This window comes from Ammodytes marinus, assembly GCF_949987685.1.
Source record: "Ammodytes marinus genome assembly, chromosome: 8".
NCBI lineage: Eukaryota > Metazoa > Chordata > Actinopteri > Uranoscopiformes > Ammodytidae > Ammodytes > Ammodytes marinus.
This window is the reverse complement of record NC_137212.1, coordinates 27,093,353-27,118,296: the sequence shown is the minus strand read 5'-3', so window position 1 is coordinate 27,118,296 and position 24,944 is coordinate 27,093,353. Positions and strand designations below refer to the sequence as shown.

Below are 24,944 nucleotides of genomic sequence, written 5' to 3'. Positions count from 1 at the left end.
TAAAACCGCTCAGTTTTGGACATGTCACAAAACACTTTTAGATCTCACAATCTTTGTCCTCTTTAGAATAATAATGTTAGTGTTTTGTGGTCACGGTCCATGTGTTGGAAATCTCCTTGATATTCCTAAGAAGGTAAGATCTATAGCAAGAGACAAAAGGGTTTGAAATTAAAGCCTTTTGCTGTCTGTGAGGTGGGGCATCCAGGTTTTAGGTGTGTCAGTGTATGTGTGAGGGGACGAGGGGGTTTAATGGCTCCATGGTAGATACTGCTGTAGTATTGACACAGGATTACACAGCAGTCCCCAGCTGCATTTTTTAAAGCCTGTGTGACCTCAGCCTGCAAGCTCTGGCACTGAGCAGCTGGGGCACGTAGCGGCCATGGCTGAAAGGTCAGATACGCTGACAGGGAATTACCTGTCTGCTGAGGTGGCAGTATCCTACTTTATTTCCATACATTATTTTTTTTTACTATAACACATTCTGACTCATACCCATCTGTGATGAAGCAGGATGGAATATCTGCTGTATTTGTGTGTGTGTGTTAGAAAGCCTAGCCGGGTGTCCATAGACCACTATGACAGAACTGGGCATCAGCAACTTGATCACGCACTCGTCTCCTTGGCGATGCCAGCTACAACAGTAGACCAACTCACAGAGTCTGGCATGAAGACAGGACGTCATTGATACTCTTCCTTTACATTCAGTCAGATTAAGCCCTGCTAGGCTGGACATAAACAGTCTTAAAGAATGCAAATTCAATGTGTTTTTATAATACAAAAGTACCTGGTACGACATTATAGTTAGTTAAATACTAATATTTTTTTATGGGCTGCATCAGCCCCAAAACATAGGGGCTTTGGGCTGTTTCTGGCCCCAGTTGTAAATATAGAATCCCACACAGACAGCTAGACACGGAGAGATTAGGTCACCAAAAATGATTAACACTTCTTTAAAAAAATTTAATAAGCGTACAATAGATAAAGGCCATGGATCTCTCGCCCATTCTGCCAGCGACGAGGGGAAACATTCTTCAACAGATCTCAGGGATTTGCATTTGTATTTGTGACTGTTTAACTTGAATATGGAATAAAGATATGTTTTCGAAATATATGAAATACAAATCTAATTAATTGATTTTGATGAGAATTGTTGATGTGTGAGGACATCCGGACAGGAGACATCATTTTCTACCTTCCTGAACATTTACTGCTGTGGAGTTTTAAAGTACGAACTGAACTGATGTTGACAGGAAACAATGTAGAATTGAATTAGTACAAGCAGCACCACAGAGATTGAGTCTGGGTGAATGAGCTGTATCTAACTGAAGCAACCAGGCCAACTGACCAAAGTATTATTCTTACCTCTTATATTCTTATTCTCTCTTAAAATTTGTTTCCAGCAGCAAATATCATATCTCTATAGGTAAATGTAAATGGTTTTCTCACACTTAACAACACACATATGCTTATATAAGTACAAGGCATGACAGAATATGAGATAGGACAATAGCTAAAATAATTATTCTATAATGGATTAGTTTATATAATAAGCAACTATTTTGATAATCAATTAATTGTTTTAGTCCTTTTTCAAGTGCAAATGTTACATGTTTGCTGGTACAAGCTTGTCAAAAAGGTACAGATTTTATATTTTTAATTGTCATACAGTATATCATTGTTATATTGAAGGCTTTGCGTTTGCAGTTATGGTCAGGGAAAACATCATTTGAAAATGTCCAGATAATCTAAATATCCATTGGTTTCAGCAGTAGTTCCAACAATCAGGAATCATTTTAGAAATGTAGATGTATCACACGTATAGTGATACACCAGGGTGACAGGTCACATCTTATTGAAATATATAATGCGTGCAAAAATATTTCTGTGGTTGAGTGATAAGGATGGAATAAATGTGAGCGAGGACATAGAAAGGTTAAGGTTAGTCCACTCAGTCAAGCCACTGTGACAGTCATGGCAGGGTTGTTGTTACAGGTGATTTGTATGCACTCCAACACAATCAATAAGCTGGTACACACACACACACACACACACACACACACACACACACACACACACACACACACACACACACACACACACACACACACACACACACACACACACACACACACACACACACACACACACACACACACACACACACACACACACACACACACACACACACACACACACACACACACACACACACACACACACACACACACACACACACACACAGGGATGTTTTACCACTGTTTTGACTGTTGGCGACAGCTTTTTGGAGACAGCAGCAGTTGGGTTAAAAACAATACTATACTCTGAGATCTGGCTTCACAGTTTACTTCAACTCAGGATTGGGCTGTGAGGAGGTAATGGAGACCTGCAGTTTAATCCAAATTAAATCATACTTGTTGTATTTGCGTATGTAACATTTTCTATTTATGACTTAAGCAACATGCAACATGGCTTTAATGACTGCATGTAGCTTAATAATAAATATATACAATTTTTAATTAAGTAAAGATTATACATACTTCTTCATACCAGGACTTCCAAGGTCCTCCATCTGGCAGGGAGGCTTTTAAACCAACAGACCTTGAGTAACAGTAGGCATACTGGCATTTGCTCGCAGCACCGTATTTGAAGCTTTGTGAACACACACATCTAATTTAATTTGAAGTTAAGCGCCCCCACGAGAAGGAGCAGATCAGTCTGTGATCGTGCCCTCTCCATCAGACAGCAGGCTGTGGTTTATAATATATGTAGAACAAAGCAATTACAGCGTGCTACATTTGTAAACACAAAAAATGAATAGTGCCAGAGCAGATTCATAATTAGTCTATTTAACTCCCTAATTCATGTCACAATTCATTATGGGCAGAGATGTATTTAAGATTAAACCAATCTGCAGACTAGAGAACGGGTTATTGTAGCAGCGGAGGAAGAAAAGTTTCACTCTGGCTTTGGTAAAATACAGATACAAGACCTAGAACCTTCATTTCATTATGTGGTATTATGTGTTATTTAAATCTCTTTGTGTATAGAGCTAAGTGTATCTTGTCACTGTGGTATTAATTGCTGTGATTAGTGTTATACCTAAATGAGTATGTCGGGAAATTCAATTAAAAGATTTCAATAAACTTTCAGATGAGACAGAGAACAGGGGCGAACTCACACATTTGATAGGCTGGCGAAAAACAGCTACATTTTTGCAAGAAAAAAAAACTTTTCAGCTAATAAATGAATATTTAGATTTCAATTTCAATTTTACAAATTGATTTAAAATGTACGCAAAGGGTGATGCATAGAGAAAGCAGTACCTATTGATTAGGTTATGGGGAAATCATTTGCAAACAAAACCATTTTCATATGAAGTTTACTGAAAATGTCCAGGACCCACGGTACAGTAAGTAATAAGTTAAACAGAACAACTGCACTGTCTTATCCTCTGCTTGACATGTGATCAACAGTATGTTTGAAATGTGCAGTCAATCCGTTTGAGCAGTTGCTTCAATAAAGAGCTGTGTATTATGGCAGAGCAGACAGATGCAGTCACAGCCCGGTGGCCTGGCCTGACTGACAGCTCCACCACAGCTCACAGAAGCCCTTTAGCATGTGCTGCCAGGCAGAGAGAGAGGGCCTGCCTCTGTCTCTCTATGGCTGGCTGGATGCTTGATGGGAGTCTGCTGCTTTAGAGGCAGCAAATCTGGCCTAAGTCGTCCTCCTGCTGACTAAAGCCACTACCACGCTCGGTTTCATCTTTCTGATGGCCCCCTCGCTCTCTAAATATACTGCTGCCTTTCCTCTGCAAATAACTCAACTGGAACTGCTCAAATTTAAAAGCTTCAAGTACATAGAAAAAAAAGAAGAAGTGGTGATTCAGTATGTTAGCCAGGATTTCATGAACCTTCTCATCAGGACAGATGTCTCCTGCAGGCTCACGTTCATCGCATCATTCCAACCACACCGGGCGAATGGAGCCTCCCCTCTGAGCAGCAGTACAAACACTCAAACTGAGCTAATGGATGCAGCATTTTAATGAATACTCAAAAGGTCTCGGGAGATGAACTAGAAAAAAACTGCAAAATCATTTACATCCCTACCTGTCACTGAGCCAGGGAGGACAAAGAAGAGGCATCAAGACACGGGGAAGGGGGGGTCGGCAAGGCGTGCAAACACACATACACACACCAAAGACAACACACATACTGTAGATTTAGGAGAGACTGAGCTTCAGCTTTGATCTATGGCCACAAAGTAGAGGTTATGGCACCCATAAAAAAATCATTAATCCACAATCTAGGAAAAAACAAGGAAGCAAATGTTAGAAAGGGAGGCAGAGGCTGTTTGGTGGAACTAAGGGTAAGTGGTTTATTCAGATGGATTTGTTTTACACGCAGAGAAAACTGATTTTCAATTCCTCCATGGCTCTTATCATTTGGTGCACAGGCCATTACAGTAGCATGGGGCAGATACTGGCAGTACACAGCATATGGGGACATTATTAAATAAGCAGATGCTATCTGCTCTGCATTTGTCCAGCGTGCTGCCTGGCCACTTACACTGGTGGGGGCATGGCCGAAAAAAAGCCTGTCCCTTCAGGCCTTATGGCAACGTGGACGGAGCTTTATAGAAAAGCCCACCACTCAGAATGACTGCATCTAGGGCTGACTTTGACGGCTGCTGGATTACAAAGCCGTGATTTATCCAGCTGCATTCAGGTTGGGAGTTACAGCGGTGGCCTTGGAGCGAGACGGACTGCTGGCAACAACAGACGCCCACATTCACTCCAGGTAATAATACTGAGGAGTGTGCTGCTCTGTGAAAATGATGCAGGAAATGGCATACCGGCCATTTCGACGGTTTCAATGCCATTACATTCATGTTATTTTTTTCAACTCTTCCACTGTGCCACATTAATTTAATAACGACTCCCTTATTTTCAAACTTCACTGTGTTAAGGGACAATATCAAAGCAAACTCTAAGAATTATCACTGATCCCATTCATTTCTTTCCCCATTGATATGGTAAGACGATGTGTTAACAGCTGTTATAACTCTGCGTTAGTCAAATATGAACCGAAGAAACATCTATGCACCGTGTGGGGATTCAGCATCTTAACAACACAAAGACATGAGCCCCGACAGGCAGTGCGATAAGTTTGGCTCTTTCATGACTTACTGTTCCAGTGTAGAAATATAAGAGGATACAGCATCACAGAGCTAACACAGACAATCTAAGCCAGACACAATGAGCCATCCAAATCTCATTACAGAACAGCACACTACTTGTGTGAACACTGAGGAAAAGAGACAGGGTTTTTTTCATTTTCTGTCGAGGGTAAGCGGGATGTAGTAAGGCCGGGGTAGACAGATCTTTGCTAGCAACACTGATAATATAAGTAAGTACAAGCCCACATTTTTCCACACAAAGTGTATTTCACAAAATGTCGACGTATTCCTTTAATTAACCTTAATTATTGGTAATAGAGATACAGTTTTAATGAAGCCAATGGGGTACTTTTCACCACACAGGTACTATTCACCACACCAAAAACATAGAACAAACTGGAGCCTACAGTTTGTAAGCATGATAGCAATGATTGCAAATGTTGCAAGTTGAATGGTATACTGGTACTACCAACAAATAATGAATAATATTCAGTGACAAATGAAGTTGTAGTTTGTGCTTGAAGTTTAGCTAAAGAGAAGTTACCTCACAGTTATTCACACTTTAAGTGAAATACTGATGGTATTTCAGTGTTTTTTAGGTTAATCTGCTTATGGGTTTACACACACTGCACAGGCTAATAAGACTCTACATTCCCTCAATAAAGAGCCTGAGTAAGCTTAAACACACACACACACACACACACACACTTATTTGTAATTCCTTTTTTATTACCACATAAGTAGGTACTTATTGATAAAGAAGCAATAATACTGCAGGTTTAATAAAGGCGTGTCTGCAGAAGCTTGCAAAGACCTCTGTAAGATAAAAGCTGAGGCTGCATAAGAGATATTCTGTTTTTAGGATGAAGGGCGAGATTAGGCTGCTTTGGAGAACAGGGTTAGAAATAGTAATCGCCTGAGGGCCCACAGTGCTCTTAAAGATCAAAGGGGTCTGTTTTGTATATCCATGCTGGCTAAAATGTCCTTGTTTCTCATAAACACACACACACACACACACACACCGATTAATTTGAGACAAAACATTCACTCTCGTTGCCTGCCGTAACACCTACCTGATATGTGTTGTCAAAGCTGTCATACATGAACCGTGTGATCAGGGACGTCTTTCCAACTGCAAGAGAAGAAAAAAAGACAGAATGCGTTAAATGAGACATGAGGCTTTGTCTTCATCCATTCAGACAGTCAATAAACTTAACAGCGGTATAACTGGTTATGGTTCCTGCTATGGCTGTCACTGTTGCCAGGGGAGCTCATTACAGTGTGTGTGGGTGGCCAGGAGTTCAGCAGTGGCACCGGGTCCAGATGTAATTACAGTGCTGCTGCCACTGCTGGCAATGTGTGTGCGTTTTCAAAAAGCCCAAATTTCCCAATTAATATATTTAATGAGGAGAAGCGGGCGATGAGATGCGACGAGGCAAACTAATTTGTACAGAACGAAAGGAAACCTGGGGGAATGACCATTATCTGAGTTTATTTTTCTTTTCTTTTTTTTTTTTACATGTTTTGCTGACATTTATAGTTGTCCGTCATCTGCAGAGCAACACAATTATTTGCTACACTGATTAATACAGTGATATCTGAATAGAGCCGAAAACATTTTTCTCAATCGTCTCATTGGAAAAGTGATGGGGCTCCACATGAAACAGTTTGTCATTCTCAATGTCAGATTTCTGTATTTCGTCCAGGCTTTTCTCACTGGTTTCAAGCGGCCAAAAACACCTATGAATTTTGTCCCTGAAACTTTTATTGTTGATTACTTAATTGTGAAAATGTAAATCTTTAGAAATACCCAAGTCTTTTTTACAAGACCAATATCCCTCACTCACAAACACATGCCTAAAACAGGGTAACTGGAAAAGTAATAGAAAAAAAACTGTCAACACTACTGATATCCCTGATCAATGTCTTTGCTTTGCAAACAATAATTCACAGTTATCCTGGACTACACACTCTCCAAAGTCTTTGCATGAGACTTTAGCAATCACAGATAGGAGAATATATTCTAGCATTTATGTTTATTTCTAGCAACACTGACATTACAATCAATACCAACGTGAAGCTAAAGGGGCGACTGATTCATCGTGCCTGTTAATGCCTGCTTAACTGTGGATACTTAAATGTACCCAACTACTAGAGTTGATGCTTTGCTCTGTGGAAAATGATGCTTAATTAAAGGCCAGGATCATTATGGAGGCGTGATATGGTTTGTGACCGACAAATGACTGGGAAAAAAGCGCACTCATTCCATATCAATTGAGTAATTAATTCATCATTTTAGGGGCATAAAGCATGACATACAAGAATGAATCACTTCTAAAAGAGCAGTCTTGTGAGACATGGTTGACTCAATGATAGATGGCGTACATGGTTTTCAGATTTCTTGATCCTCAGTGGTTTTACTAATGAAGGGGCCTGGAGCACAGCGAATGGGGAAGGCAGCAGGAATCAATCCCATCTTCTTCTTCTTCCATTTAGCAGCAGTGCAGATGGTTGGCTGAGAGACGCTATCTTCTATCTCTCTAACTCCAGTGGATCACATCCACAGTGCTAAAGCTAGCTCTAATCTGCCAGTAAACATTGACCAGACTCTGGGAGCTGCCTTATGATTATACCTTTACAGTTCACCGCAATTTATTTTTATTGACCCTGGACTAACAGACCTAAATATACTCATATAATCCCCCCATCCCCTCATACATCATCTTTTTGCACAGCTGCTATTCTAGACTGCTTTTATTTGTTACATTTCAATGGGGAAAAATATATTATATCCAACACCTCAAAATGTGCATGCACAGGCTCACTCAGTAATCATAAACAGTCTTTAATTGATGGTTCATCAAATGCCCTCCCAGTTACAATTGTTTATACAAAGAGTTTTAATCAGGCGACTGATTACATGCATCAGTGCCCTCACTTGGTTTTCTTATCTACGACGAAGGATCTCACACTGATTGTGCTAATAATGCTTGGCTAACTAGTTACCTACAGTGGCCTAGTAAGAATTGGCATATCATTAGTTAACTACATTAGCTACAGGTAATGTTAGATAAACCCATTCAAGACTGAAAAGCCACTGTGGTCCTTTTAAACACTCTAAGAACATTAGCAGATCAGTCTTGCTACTCATTGAATTTGGAGAATTTCATCCAAGATTACTTTGAAATCCTGATTAATCTTCATCCTCAGGTCATTTCATCTGTGTTGCATCAGATCCATATTCAACAACCCTTTACAGGTTCCTTATTAGCCAGAAACACTCAATTCAGCAACTACAAAATCTTCAAATGATAGTTGTAAAAGCAGAAATTAATACAAAATGATTTAATTATTAAACTACGCTGTCTACATCTATATTTAAAAAAAAAACTATTTGGGTACACAACTACACATCTTTTTTTCCTCTAAAAATCTCTAAAACCTCTTCTTCCTCCCCTTCTTTTCACTTGGTAAACAACATAACAGTGCATCACAGCCAACAACTGGTACTATATGCAGTGGGACAAACCAGCCCAGATGACCAAATTAATATTTCTTTATCAAAATCAACATGAATACAGTTTAATGACAACAGCTTTGCAGTATGATTAGCTATACTGACATTTAAAATAAGTGATTAAAGAAGAAGATAAAAAGATGTTTTCTTAACTCCACTGCCACACAGCTGGCTACTTTGCAGAGTGACAGCTCGTTACATCTCCAGTTATGTCCTCCTGCTCTCTGCTGTCACTCTGTTGTATAGTGTTCTAAAACAATTGTATCATGTTCTATTGACACATGGCTTTAATTTCCTTTATTTTATATTTTGAAAATGCCATGCATTTTGGCAATGCTGTGATATGCTTGTTATTGTGCCTTTTTTTTACTCACATATTTCATTCACCTTTCTTGAGCCAACCAATTTGGCTCAAGAATTTGGCCAACTTTGTTTTTCAGATGTGCTATATACTGTAACTCAACATGATTTGATGTGATTGGTGTTGACGGAGGACTGAAGAGAAGTTGGTCAATTGCTTTTTAAATGTTTTTTATTTTTATTGTTGTAAAATGAATAGCCTTGAGTTTCGGACCGATAGTCAGACATAAGCATTTTGAAAACGCTGTCTTGCGGCAATGTGCACTGTAACAGGCATTTTTCTTTACTTGAACCACACACATGAATCAAAAATGTAAATCATTAATAGTTGCAGTCCTATACGTTGCAATACGATATTGGCTATATACGGTATAGCTTAGTTACAACAGATATAAAGTCTGATCAGATGTCCTCTCTGCTGAATCATCCTCCTCGACCACAAAGCAACATGAGACAGCACTCTGTGTGCCTCTCAGTCACTCAGGGACAGACAGCCCTGCCTTATTTCTTCCTCTAACTCAAGCAGTATCTGTGAGAGTGCAGTACCAACATAATCAGAAGAGACACCAAAATGTCAGCGAGGAACAGTTGAACCCTTATAAAACACTAGAATGAATCACATGATGTCCCACCAAAGCACTACAGGGAACCTTGAACATGTTCCATATACTGTATGTCCTGGACCAACTTAAAATATTCTCTCAATCTTAAAAGGCTGAACAGAGTGTTGCATTCAGTTGTTGTCAACATCTTCAGATATAACTTCAGGTCTGTTTGTGAGTATTTCATTACTGGAGTGGAAGCAGGAAGCTTTAGTTACGCTCATGGCTGCAATAATTTAGTGAATATTCTGTCAGGCTAAAAAGAAATGATTAACAAGGCAGATTTTTGATTACATTTCATGTACCCCCCTTATAATCTTTTCATCCTCTTTCCCATCAACAACGCTTTACCCTATTTTTGGATTTTAATGATGATTAGCTTTAGCCATGCAGGCATAAACATAGAAATCCAAAGAAGAGTCAGAGATAACAACCATAAACTCTTTTCATTCAGGTCTTAGGAAGTGTGTTCTTATTTATATCTTCATTTAAAAAGGAGGGCCAGCAGCACTAGCTACTGAGCTAGTGAAACCCACTGGCTATGGGCCAAGAACAAATACGCAAAACTAAACATGCAATGAGAAAAGTGTTAAAAGTGACCCCTTTTAATGAAATACATTGGACACTAAAGGTTCAATGAGTACTTACATCACAATATAAAAGGTAGAAAGGCAACTACATAACCTACAGGATGGTTCAGTATAACCTTTGTGTGATGCAACATTATTTACACAATTTTTATGTTATTTTGGGGATGAATTCCTGAAACCTGTATAAGGTCAGGTCATTGAGGAAGGCCCGTACAATCATGGCTGACTCGACCAATCCCCTGTACTCTGAGTTTACCCTGCTGCCATCAGGGCGCAGATACAGGCTTCCACCTTGCCGAACTAACCGGGTTAAATAAATTATTTATGCCTGCTGCCATCAGTCTGGTAAATGTGATCTGTTTGTGTTATTTGTTGTCTTATATGTTTGCTGTTCTTTCTTTACTGCTGGCTGTACAACAAATTGCCCCTCGGGGATAATAAAGATACCTTGAACCTTGAATTCTATGACAGATTCCAGATCATCTGTGCAAAATGTCTCATCTTGACATTTAGGTTATTCGTTGTAGCCTTTCCTCAGTGTCCCCTGTGTTCCTCACCTATGTATTTACCGTCAAACTCAAATGAAAGTGGATCAAGTGTAAATGTTCCTCACATGCAGGTGGCCCCCTGAATAACAGGAGTAAGCGTTATCAACTAGCGTGTGCACGTGTACAGGAGAGATTCTCTTCTGTTACGTAGCTACAGTAAGGGGTTAGAGAGGACAACTCCTTGAGCTTATATAAGGCATTTAAATCTTTAACATCCCAGTGCAGCATTGCATGTGAACTTGACAACCCCAACCCGTGGCATTCTGGCTAAGCTAACGAGCTAACACATTTCCTAATTGACCAATAGTTCTTATTGAACAAATGTTTCACTCCTCAATTAATTTTCACTTAACAATATTGTGCAATAGTGAACAGAATGCCAGGAGGAAACAAATATAACAGTAGAGAGAAAAATAGTGAGCTCCCAGGAGATAATTTGACTGACTTATGGTAGTAACGAAACAGTTAGCTCACCTGCTTTAGGGTTATTTTCTTTAAAAAGCTTCTTCCAGAGCCACAGAATACTTTGTAGAACAGTTTCACAGGCTGATTAGTACTCTCCCTAATTCCAAGGGCCATACAGATAATCTTGAATTTGTTTTCCCTTTTTACCTGGTTTATCCATCTAACAAAATCATGCGTGTTTCAGACTTTTCACTATTTATTTGTAGACCTCCTTTAAATATGCTAGGATACTTCTTTCAATAAACCCAGTTTGCTACATAAATCAAATGTACTGACTTACTTGACTATGTCCTTAAAGATAGTCATATATCATAGTATTCAGTGCACATGCCTGTACTGTACACAGTGAAGGAATTTAACATGCAACGACCCATCACACCATCCCAGTTGATGACATGCAAGCACACCTACAGATCCTTTTCGATTTCTGTAAAGACTAAAGAGTATTAAGCTGTGGAATGAACTTGATGAAGATGTCAAAGGGAGTTGCAGTTTGCGCAATTTCAAAACAAATTATGTTTCAAAAATTATTGAAAATTACAGACTAATAAGCTGAGCACAATGTGAATGTCACTATCATAACAATATTGTAACGAATAATAGAGGCCAGCAGACAGACTTGTATGTTTTTGAATACTTTTGCAGACTGTGTTTAGACTACCAGATAAGAAATTGAACAGGCCACATACAAGGCCACTTCACACTTTGCATTGACACAGACAAACTGAACTGAGCTGAGGACTGCTAAGTTGGTCTCTAAATGCCATTGAATGCATGTTTTCAACACGCGTCTGTTTGTTTGTTTTTTTCTTATTTTTTTATTGTTTGTTTTATTTTTTATTTTTATCATTTTCTGAAACAATAACTGTGTATCTGTGTATCTAAATCCGAATCTGATGAAAATGGGGGCGGGACCTGATAAGTCTTTGGCTTCTTCCGTCACCCTTCGGACAACACAAAGTAAGATGTATGAAGATATGAAAGAGAAAATTGTGTATTGGTGGAATTGTCCGAAAGAATAATAAAAATTAAAAAATAATAATAAAAATAATATACTGTACAGCCTATGAAGCAAACGGAAGCTATCAATGAGGTGGTCACCTTATCAGGGCCGCCCATAAGGGGTAGAAAGTGGGAAAGGCTTTCTAGGGCCCAGCCACCAAGGGGGGCCCAGAGAGAGAGATTTTTATTTTTATTTTTTGCAGATGACCCAACTTAGCCAACCTTTATTAGGAACGCTATATTCGCAAGAGAACTTTCTATAAGAAAACATTTTATTCATTGTTACTTGGGTAAAATATATCACAGAGGGAACTTTCAAGGGCTTTAGACCCCTGGAAAATTCCTTAATATCAGTATTTTTGCCAGCAGAATTGGATTTGCAATTCGGAGATACTGTGATATTTCATCAAGTTTTGAGGTGTCTTTGTGAGGGTGTTCTGCAAATTATTCTGTATATTTTATCTATTATTTTCTAAGAAAATTTGAAAATTACATATTTAGCCTTTAAACGAAGGTGGCAGATGGTTGTTATACTGATGAGAAAAGCTTCTGGTAGCAGTGCTATCATGGTAACCCCCCCCCCCCCCCCCCCACAGCATTGGTGTGTCTAAAAGCGTACATTACAGTAAATGTGCCAAAAAGCAGGTGCACAGATCCTGCAAGGGTCAAAAAAATTCCGCTAGCGCGCTGCGCACGCGAGCATCGTGGGTGTCTCAGCCCACTATTATTTCCAGTAGCCCACCCTAATCTAACTGGCTAGAACCGGCCCTGTGTACAGGTATGTGTTTATGTAGGAATTAGCGCATCATGCACATTGATAAAAGTTCAGTATGAGTAAAGGGGGCCCAATGACTGGACCTTTTCAGGGGCCCATTTGTCTGGGCAGGCCTGCACCTTATGGCCAGCTTAATACATAGTAACACAAAAAGAGGATTCCTGCGTAGTGTAGTTTCCAATAATAGCCTTGGTCTTAATGACGTCTCTACTTGGGGTGATGCTTCAAAGACTTTGCGGGGTAAGTAAGCAACATGAGGGCCAATTAACAGAAGGAACTGAGCACCTGCTGCTACACAAGCTGCACCTCCACCACCAGGACTCCACTGAACAAAGGCAGCAGGAACCTCATCAAGGCATCTCTTAAAGGAGCAAATGAAATGTTACGGCGCATTGAAGGTCCAACACAGTTGGGTTCACATGGGGCTCAGCCTCCCAACTGCCATTTGTGAACTATGCATCCCTAAAGTGAGTTAGTTAAGGATCCTCTACACCTAGACTCAAGATTACCAAAGAACAAATGAGACAAATGTGCTGGAAACGCAGAGGATATATCCCTACCAGATATCACAACAAGTGTAGATAGTTGTATTAAATGAATGGAATTGAAATATACAGTATCCTCAATCGAAAAATGTGCACCCTTTAAAGACCTTTCTTTTTCAGCATTAACAGAGCATTTACAAGTGTATATGTGAGCAGATGGGGTTTTAACATCAGAGACTGCAGTCAACTATTTAATTTAGAAGAAATTATTCCAGGGATTTTTTTTCTCCCCCAGATAAAAAAAAATCAAGATTAGTTTAGTGCTAACATTAGGTTGTTGTATTGGGAATTACTTGAAAAACAATTATTGCTGATACTGCAAACAACGTGTTCAATAGTTAGATGTGAAAGTCTTTGCTATACATTTATGGACCAGATATAGTACACACACTAACACACGATATAACAAAGTTACAAATACCACTTCTTGCTGGCTTCTATAATGCTGAGTAATACACTAAGTTGTCCAGCGCTACAGCTGCGTGCCAAGCAGCCAGGTACATCCACTGCTGGCCACTTGGCGGCTTGCATCATGGAGTACCCTTGAGGAGTTGGCAGCCAATCTGAGCATGGCTGGGTTTTTCTGCATGGGCCTGGCTCCCACTCATAAGAAGATGGATAAAAATAAAACAGTGCGTGTCATGCCTCGCCTTTGCACGCCAGTAGGACGGAGCTGCACGCCGGAAAGAGGCAGATATCTAATATTTAACGACGAATGAGGGAGCAGAGAAATAGAAGTGGTTATTTATTACTGTCCTTGCTGAGGAAGGAGAGACCTGGAGAAAGAAATGGAGAAGTGAGAGAGATATGGACTCTGCTTCTGTGCAGTTGTTTATTCAGTCTCAGCAGCTGGCCCAGAGAGTCCAACTGCAGAAAAGCCAAACAACAGATGGCTTCTAAATGAATTTCCTTCAGTCTAACTTAACCAATTACACACACATTTAACAAGTCAAAATGAGCTGCCATCCTTATCTTTCTGCAGTGAAACTTCTTAGTTTCAATGCACCATTTATAACAATACAACACTCACTAGTGTATATGGATGTTGCACAGACATTAAATACTGTGTCTGAAAAAAAAATTCAGGTTGACAAATATTTTAGGGTCAGGCTCCCTACACAGAAAACAAAGAAAATACATCCTTGAGTAAAGCCAATCCTACAGCTGATCTGTTTACTATCCTATGGCATGGATGTAACTGTGACGTCATCGGTGACAGATTATATGGGTGTGACTAAGCTCTGATCAAAATGTGTCCCATACTTTGGATTATGACCAAAAACTTGAGTAACGAGTGACATTTCAGCAGCAGGTGTACTATTGTCATAAGAGCTTATGCTGCTGACATTAGCATTATGCTCAAAACACTCAATAACTACGTTACAGAGCTGCTGGTATGACTCTAGGCACACGCTAGCAGACAATCAATAAATGAACCAAGGAAGTTATTATGAAATCAAATTCAAAGGTTCCATTTATTCAATGATTCTTTCTCTCTTGCGTGGCTAAATGACAATAAACTAGCCCTTGAAGACCAGTCAGAATCAGACAACAAGTTATTGGGACTGCATAAACAATCTGTTGTAGCAGGGCTGTACGCTTATTTTTTCAGGTGGTAGCACTGGTGCTAGCAAGCAAAAAAATTCAGTAGCACAAAAATAAATTTGGTAGCACACAAAGTAGGCTATGATTGAAAACTTGCATAACCTTAACCCTTGCATTTTGCTCTAATTACCTTTGAGCATGTCATCCTGGTCTCATTTGAGATTCACAATTAATATGATATCCTAGTGGGTGCAGTAATAATTGTAGAAAAATTAATAGGGGTGCACTGATTGCGATTTAGAAAAAAGAATCTAACCTGCCAATTGCAATTTTTTGCTGATTCAGAATTATTATTATAATGTCCTTCTGTTAATTAAAACCAAACTTTAAAACATTAAACATAGCCTATTAAATAAATAAGTATACATATTGGTACAATTTAGGATAAATTAAATAGGTTGTTGTGAATGTGTTGGGAGTAGCTTTTCAGTGGCTTATTTAAAACTTTGTAAATAGACTAGGCTACTGTTGACTGCTCTCTGCAGCTGAATGAGTTGCCTTTCAAGCTAGAAAAAAGCGCTAACTTCCTGTTCTTACCGGCTTCAAAATAAAAGTCAACTAACGTTTGGCTAATAACAGGCTTTTAATGTGAAGGCGCACAGGAAATGTTCTGTTTGTACACGAGCTAACTTAACTGCGGTAATGTGCCGTCTCCTTCCGGTAATTGCCGTTGGTGAAGTTTTTATACCTAGAATCGCTGCACCCGCACAGATCCCGAGCACACATCTTTCACCAGCCAAAGTGGAGGGTGGACTCAATAACTTACTTGCCTAAGACTCATTTACCCGCAGTGTTAATGTAGAGCCCTCTAAGCAGTGTTGTGCATCTCTCCTCTGTGTTTCAAAGAGACAGCATCTGCTCATTATCAACCTGTCGCACGAGTGCTAATGGGTTCGTATTCATCATCGCACGTGATCAATTTCAGTAGCAAATGCGATCAAAACTGTCGCACTGTACAGCCCTGTGTAGCATTTATTGTTTCTCCAATGTGTGTCACATGGACTGTACCTGTAGAAAACACTGCAACGTGAACTCTTACCAGGACACGTCCATTTACCAATAGCTCTGAATAATGGATGAACATGCTTTCAATCTCCACAGAGGCTGAGTCTCCCGTGCGCACATTAAGCACTCAGGAAGCCATTTCAGCTCAGTCTAATGAGGCATGGGACGTTTCTAAATGCAACAGCAATAGGCACAAAAACAGTAAGAGAACAATGACATCCCCTCCAAGGTGTGCACCTTTGAAATATGACTCTTGTGGTTTGTGTGATTGCCTTGGGAAAGGAGACAGAAGTCATAGGTCTACTGTTTTAAGCCAGAGGGGCTTGAAACAGACCAACTTGACGTTTTAATATTTAAATTAGAGTCCATTTTCACAAGGCAGAGGGCAGCTGGAGGCTAGAGGAATGAAAACAGCATCCACTCAGAAGAAGAGGACTGATTTCATTTTGAGGCTCCCAGACATAAAGTATATTGTGCTGCTTCTAATACATATCACATACACATGAGTTGAATATACACAGCACATAGGAATCATTAATACATTATACACTTAGGGTGTATTCACACAGGGAAAGTCCGCTAGTTCACTTGCTTTGGTCCAGACCAAATGGAGTTTAGATTTTTTTTGTTTGGTGTGGTCCACTTTCATATTGCCCCTTTAGCAAGTGAACCAGCATTACGAAGCAAAACCACACGTGATCTGAGGTCATTCATTCATTGGACAGACATTCTGGGGTGGAGAGAAGCAGGAAGAACGAAGTAAAAACTGCGAAATATATCATTGATATAATATGGGGTTAAAAATAATAAAAAGGCCTACATCTAACCTATAAATAAAGAAGAAAAACATCAAATTATTGTTGTTTCATATAGTTATAATATGAAGCCCTACGGCAATGCCACGTTATGTGGCTTGTAGTCTACGATGTGAAACATAATTTTTGCTGCTGGACGTACGGCTCACGAGAAGAATAGGCTCATGCCGACACTCAGCTGATTAAGCTGTGTATCAGCTGGGTGTCAGTTCGGCGCAGCTCAGCTCCAAACTGACACGGGGATAGTACATGGCAAGCAAAATAAAAACACACACTTCTTGCGCAGCGTGAACCTGTTGGCACTGTGCGGGAGACGCTCCCCTCTCCTTCATCTGATCGCTGAACACATCAGCATGTTTACGCGTCCTGTCTATCAAATGTAATATATTGTTCTGGGCTCCCGGTCAAACCACAATTTATCATCCTAACAATGGCGACAACAACACTTTCCCATAATGTGAATCTGACGGCAATTTATTAAAAAAGAAAAGGCACAGTGCTTCCTGCATTTGGGTCGGATCGAGTCCGGACACATTCACACCACAAACGAACTGCAGCAGAGTGCGTTTTGAAGCGCATCGAGACCACCTCTACAGCTGGGTCTCGGAGCGCTTGTTTGGTCCGCCCCCGAGTGCGATTGCTGTATTCACACCTGTCTGAAAGATGCGCACCGAAGGCGGAAGTGCATCTGAGTTCGTTTCAACCGAACTAAACACGGCATGTGTGAATACACCCTTAGATCACATTGGCAAAGATGTGGCTTCAGGAAAACAGAGCTGATCAGTAATTCCTTCTTTCTAAACCCCTGGACAAACTTTTTTACAAATGTATCTGAAATAATAACAGAGAAAGACAAGCCATCTCAGAAAGACAAGGTAGCAGAGACAGGAACGTAGGACAGAAAAATGCTACTTCAGATTTCTACTGTTAAAAAATAGCATACTGTTCTAATAAATATCCATACATTAAAAAGAAAAACTTAACATGTAAAAGCACATTATAATACAATTGAGATAGTTACAATGCAATCTAAAACCTTAATCAAATATATTCTCTGTTCCCCTTATTACAGTTCTAGTTTCCTGAAGTGTCCTACTTTATGTGTGAAGTTGAATGGGTAGCTGTATATGCAACAGTCTGCTGCACTTGTGTTTACTTACTGATTCATTGTCATTAATGTTAGCCTCTCCACTTAAATGATCTATTGTCAAGGAGATGCTTCACCATCACCCGGGACTAAAACCTCTTAATTAAACATGATACAATAAATACATCCAATTACCATCATTAATTGTAATGAAAACTTAAGAGAATTCTTCAGTATGGACCAGTCATCAGACATCATATATCCAGCTTAGACTCCTTCTATATTCCCCTCAGGAGTAACACTGGCTACCCAGATAACTAAATAATGCATACATATATCTGGCACACAAAATCATTAAGTCCATTCTGCTAATTAAATGTTGATAAAGGACGTTTGAATATTAACTTGGGTTGCAACAACATACTCAACAAGAATATATAGTCAGTGACTCATGGAGACAAATGTTTTTTTGTTACTAGTAGCAACACATTAATAAGTGAATGTATGGAAGACTAATTAGTTGTACATCAATAATTCAGCCTAATGTAGAGAGCTGCTTGAAATGTCAGAGTTTAATAAGTCCCAAAATATTTTACACATACCAAGAGATTATTGCACATCCAGAATAGACTCCCAAGGCGTATATAAACAATGTTAAACAAAAGTACTCTAGCTATAATAGAGGTAGGAGTATATCTTCTCAAAACTTTATTGATCAATCATCCAAACATATCATAGTGAAAATTAAACCACAATTAACCTTTGCAAATTGTGTATTCAGGCTTAAACAGAATTGGGGCAAGCAGGCCATGGCATCTTCTACACCCCTTCTGCATCAAGAAATGATGTCACTGCAGCTGCCCTATGTGGTCTTTGGTTGTCGTCTTGCAGCCTAAAGTTGTCCCCAGTCCCTTCTTGCTTGTAGGAGGCAATAGTTCTCCAGGATGTCCCTGTACACGACGGCGTTGACGTTTCAATCCAGCACCACAAACGGCTTTTTTCCTCCATAATGAATACCGGCCCATACCATCACTGAGAGGCCACCTGCTTGAGTGGTTTCCTGGATGCAGTCATCACAGAGGTTCAAATGACTTAATCACTGCACCCTTTGTCTTTCATCTATACTGTTAAGGGTTCAGAGGCTCTCATCCATAAAGACAACATGTCGCCAGTGCCCAAGCTGTAATGCCTGTCAGGGGTGGCCATACTCAATATTAGTGAGTGACATTTGAAAGAGTAGTATCGGACATACCTATGCATGAAATACCCTTGAATTTGTGTTTCATGTTCAACCACCTGCAAGACATTTCTGCCTGCTGCACCTCTGCCAGTGCCGATGAGCCAGCCGCAGAGTCGTCAGCTGGGAGCCACCCTTCACAGATGTTTCGCCCCTTTGACCCCAGAACATCTCTGGATGGTGGGGCAGTGATAGGGAGTTCTCCCTACCACTCCCTGCGGCTGGCCCTAAGGTCCTTGGTTCCCCCACTTGGGGTCGTTTTTTCTGAGCCACAGCCAGAAGCTCCCTTTCTCTGCCTCCTCAGCCAGTTCCCTGAGTGCCTTTCTTTGCTTGGTTCCAGTGATTCCCAGCGTTTTCAGAAGCTGTTGGGTGGATATTCCAATGAAGCCTCTACATCCAACTTCTAGGGTAGGTGTATGCCTTCCACCCTGCTTCTCTGCACGCTGCAGCAAGCTCACTGTACTTATCCTTTTTCCTCTCAAAGGCTGCCTCCATATTTTCTTCCCATGGAACTGTGAGTTCTGCCATGATGAGAGTCTTGGCAGGAATGAGCCACAGGACAATGTCTGGCCGAAGGGAAGTTGCTGTTATTTCAAGGGGAAGCTTAAGCTGCGGTTTCAGGTCAACCCTCATCTGCCACTCACATCCATGTTTCAGTACAGACCACTCCCTCTGGACGATGTTTCCTGCTCCCTCTGGACGCCTTGCCTGTTTCGAGCCTGTGCTCTTCCAACACTTCTGCCAACACTTCTGCCAACTTTCAGAGTACTTGGTCGTGGTGCCATCCGCACTGGCCTTGGGCCAACGCTGGTTTGCAGCCAGTGAGAATGTGATTTAAATTGGGATTTTGGACATCACAGAGACTGCAGATTGTTTCGGAGCCATCATATGTTGACCTGATGAGGAAGCTAAGCCTTGTCTGTGGGATCTTCCACATGTCAGCCCACGTTATGGCCCTGGATGTGACCGCTTCAGTTTGTCCACCTTCCCTGCTGCCTCTGGTTCACAGCTCGGATCTTGTATGTTTCATTCTGATTACGTCTGAGACTACCAGCTCTTTCCTTTCCTTCCTTTTTGCTTTGGACCACATCTTTGGGGCTGGTCCCCAACCCAGCCTTGTCTTGCCCTGCTGCAACCATCCTACTACTTCTTGATGCTCTAGCTGACTGATGGCCTGGTCAACTGCTTGTTCAGCCCTCCATGTGCGCCCTGTTCGGACTGATGGTCTGGCTTACAACTGGATCAGTTGAGTCTCTCAGCTCGAACACGAGCCTCACCTTTTCCAGCTTGTAACCTAGGCTGGTGGACTTCAGTGGTAGCTGGAGTGTGTTCTTACCAAACAAGGCAACATTGGAAAGGCAGTGAGGTAGACCTAGCCATTTTCGGATGTAGTTGTTGGCTTTTTGATCCATCCTCTGTAATGTTGATGCAGAGATCTCGGACTACTTCAGTGGTCACATCAGGCGATGATGAAGGGTGAATTGATAGCCCCAGGTCTTGATTTTTCCTGGGAGGTGGCTTTCGTCTATCTTCACTAGGCGTTCTGAGAGTTGCGTCGTGACAGAGTGAGCCATGCCATGTTTAAGCCTGAACAGTTTGCAAAGGTTAATTGTGGTTTTACTCTTCACTGTGATATGTTTGGATGAGATTGATCAATAAAGTTGAGAAGATAAACACTTTATCTATCAAGAATAATTCACATTGTCACAATCATTTCATGAGAAGACGTCAAAAATATTACATTCCAACTTTATGGGAGACCGTATACTGTGATAATAAAGATCAACTGCACAACACAACTTTAACCATTTGAGCCATTTAATCAATGTATCACTAGAATATTCTGCTAAACTGATTTGAAAATCCAGCTGGTTTGAAATCAGTATTGACAGTGCAAGTAAATGGTAAGAATTAGTCCATGTCTTAGCCTACACCTCTAATTATGACCAATTGAAAGGTTCACAAAAATTTTCAATTACATATGTTAATATACCTGTATCATTTTTCTATGGTAGAAAGGACAGACTGGGACTTGAAAAATAAACTATAGACTCAGTCTGCTCTAGTTTTTCTGAAAAGCTGCAGCACAGTGCATTGGGATGTTACCAGTAGTCTATAATATGGTTTTTATATATCGGGACGGATGGAACTGTCACGATGGGCCCAGCAAAGAAATGCTGACTCAAGGCTGACTCTCACACTGAAACTCTAGCTTGTTTACCTTTAGATCTTTGTTCCTCTGTAGAAACAAAACAAGCATTGTAGCCATTGTGTTTGGGATGAAGGCTTGCCTTTGCTCCAAGACTAAACTATCCCACAGCTACAAGGGTGTGTGTGGGACAAACCATTCTTCTAAACAGGCATAAGCTTCTAAAGATTCATTCAGGTTCCAGGAAGAAAAATAGACAAAAAGACTTAAACAGAGCGAAGTGTGGAGATGCTGACAAGATAAGCACATAGATGGCGGTTGAAAAAGAAATATTTAGCATCTGATTAAAAAAAAACTACTGCAACGCTTTTAGGAATAGCTGTTATTGAATACACTAACACGTAGTGGTCCAACATTGCTGCATATCTGCCACCTGTTTTTCTGCAAGGCAGCCATAGTGATGTATGTCTTTGTCCACCGAGTCAGAGAAAACACTCCCTTCTATGTTAAACTGGTGTGATGAATGTTCAGCTTCCCTTCACTCCATAAATCCCTGCAGGATGCTCACACTATCGACTCACTGAGACAATACTGATCCTTACAGTCCGCCGCTGTATTAAAACAGTGCTGATTAAAAACATTAACTTATATAAATGTAAAAAAGAATCAATAAATAAAGAGCCAGTGAGCATTGCACCGTGACATTCAGGCTAAAGCTGCCCGTGATGAGGGCTCATCTGGGGAAAGGGTAATCACTGATAGAGACCTGCTGAACTCATTGAAGTGTCATATCCCATACTGCGTAAATGACAGTTCTCCACAGCAGGGGTTTTATTCACAGAGCCGTTCCGTCGGGAATTATGTTTGAATGGTTTGCTCTGTACCCTTCCCTTGAAACATCTCACATTATGTAAAATCTTTTTCTCAGACACACACTTTAGAGATTGGTCTCTCCATCTAAATTATGTGAGGTACTTCAAAAGTCTCTGTAGCAATTGACGTCTTTCTTGAACATTTTGGCAAGTTGCCAACTTATTCTGTGTCTTTGTAAAACTGTGTAGTTTAGTGTTAGCCTGGAAATCCAGACCTGCCGCTGGCAAATTAAATTTGCTGCGCCTGTTGGTCTGAACACTCTCCATTGGCATTGAAGCCCATTAAATATGTCAGAAAATTCTGAGCTACGTTTTAATTGGTTCTATCTGATATGGGCGGGCCAGAGCCCTATGTATGGGGTTCTGGGGCGGACTTAAACGGATGACGACAGTGCTATGCATGTTGTAGTGCTATCCAATTGCGTGCAGTGGTATTTGAAATGCACGTGTTGGTGCCGCCCCTTGAGTTGGGAAGGTCTATTGATCGTGGCCAGACCCTGTATCATTTTAGATATGGGTCTGGATTATCAGGCTTGTTTAGTGTAGATATTTCCTCCAACATCTCTTTACTGAAACACAGGCAGGCGGAACTGAATGAGTCAGTTTCTCTACTATCTATCACTGCATGGGCAGCAGGCATATTGCCATCCAGTTTCACTCTGGTCAGAGTGTGGAAGTGAAGCTGTGCTTTCCCATGGGCCTTTAGGAACACGCCCACTCAGCTGTGCAGCATATGTATAAAGCAGTGGCTCTGCTTGATATTCCTTGGCAGCAGACCAGCACCTGCAGGACTGGAAGGACCTCTTAATAAGTCACAACAAGTCAAATGTTAAGTATATTTAAAAAGACGTTAATGATCAATATTGTTTTAGGACTCAAAATGTCTTAAAGCATTTCCAGTGAAATGTCTCACAGTAGAAACATCAATTTAGCCGATGCAGGTTGTGGTTTTGGTCTTGTCCCAAGTTAAGTGCTACTGTATGAGATCCAGGGATTGTGAAGGGATCCTGGAAGTAGAAACAAGATGTCTGCATGTCTACAGCCATGCAAGCCAAACAGATATAGTGTTTACTATTTTCACAATCATAGTTTGAACATCTCATACAGCTAACGATTGTAGGAATGTCATTCCATTTTAAAGTACGACTGACACAGCATCATTGCCATCTATAATAGAGCCATGCCTCTAGCATGAATAAATACAGCTAAAGAGACTGTTTAGCAAAATGTCCAGCATACCAGGCTAAAAAAAACACACATCTTCAGAGACATGTGTTCTTGCCCCAAAGCCATGAACACATGTCCTATTGTGGACTTGGTTGGAGTGGTGCCTTTTGATCAATTATAGCCATTAATGGGCAGCTGAGCCAATCAATAGCAGATCAAAGCTGTCATGATGTTGTTTCCCCCAATCCATCAGAGAAGAAAAACACTTGCCAGGAAGATGCAACAATGGGATGTGAAATGAGTTATCTTTAGACAGCGCTACATTATCAAATGTACCAGCAGAACTGATGCTCAGCAAATGTAGGCCGGACTCCCAGAGGCTTCCATCTCTGAGTCAATATCAACAGCCTTTGATTTCAATCTCTCATTCAAGGAACATCTTACAAGCTGAATGTCTGCTAAATCTTTTCATTTCAAACCTGTCTGGATGTGCCACACAACAGGATTGGGTTTCAGTGGGATGTGAGGATGCTGGCACAGTCAGACAACCTCAAAAGGCCAATTGAGATGGAGATTCAAACCCAGGGTGTCCCGCAGCGCTTTATAGTTTAGGCTGTCACCAAGACAACGCATATCTCCCGCCTTATCTACAGTTGTATTAAAAAAATAAAAATAAATGAAATCATCCGGCATCTCTGTGAGATGGATCAGCTGCCTCTGGTGGTTGAATATATCTGTTGAAGTGTAATGTTTTTTAATTGATTGTGCATGGATGTCTGCCTATGACAAAACATAATGTTTATGTTTGGATAAGATAGAGATCATTTAAATTACCCCTATTTCTAGTTAATTCCCAATTTTGAATATTCCTAAAATTCCCGAGCTTTACTTCCCACGGAAAGTTTCCAGAAAGTAATTTCCCACCCCTTTACAACCCTAATTTGAACTAATAAAAATATTAATAATACAATATTATATATCTATATTATATTATAATATGTTTTCTAGTTTTGGAATTGTTGTATTAAATGTGCACGTGTGTGTGAATAGTATCTATTGTAGAATGTATTCTTTATCCGCAGCCTGGGTGAGGAGAAGTGTCGGCTGCTCCCTGGCCTGGACCAACCAAAACTTGGCTGTTCCCTGGAGGCAAAGTGATTTATAGATTAAACAACCAACAAACCCAACTTTGAAACCCATTGGACTGATGATTCAGCTGGATTTTAAAGTCAGCTCCACTTTGTGCGATGGCAATCTCTGTGCAGTAAAAGATGGAAGATTGCATTTTGATTCAGGGAGCAAAACCTCATGGCAGCCATAAGGATGCATCTACCAAATGTATCACCTTCCGGGTTCTTTAAGGTGAAATGAAACATGCTGCAGGGGATTACCTCCACAATTAACTTTGACAAAGTAGCATGCAAATTG

General features: G+C 40.5%; 1 protein-coding gene across 1 annotated transcript in view; it reads right to left on the bottom strand.

Moving 5' to 3' along the window:
• rab6ba (RAB6B, member RAS oncogene family a) overlaps positions 1–24,944 on the bottom strand; it is a 51,751-nt gene that overhangs the window by 21,511 nt on the left and 5,296 nt on the right. The window contains exon 2 of the mRNA XM_080032112.1: positions 6,249–6,307. Coding sequence (XP_079888238.1) covers positions 6,249–6,307 — 59 coding nt within the window. The remainder of the gene's footprint in view (positions 1–6,248; positions 6,308–24,944) is intronic.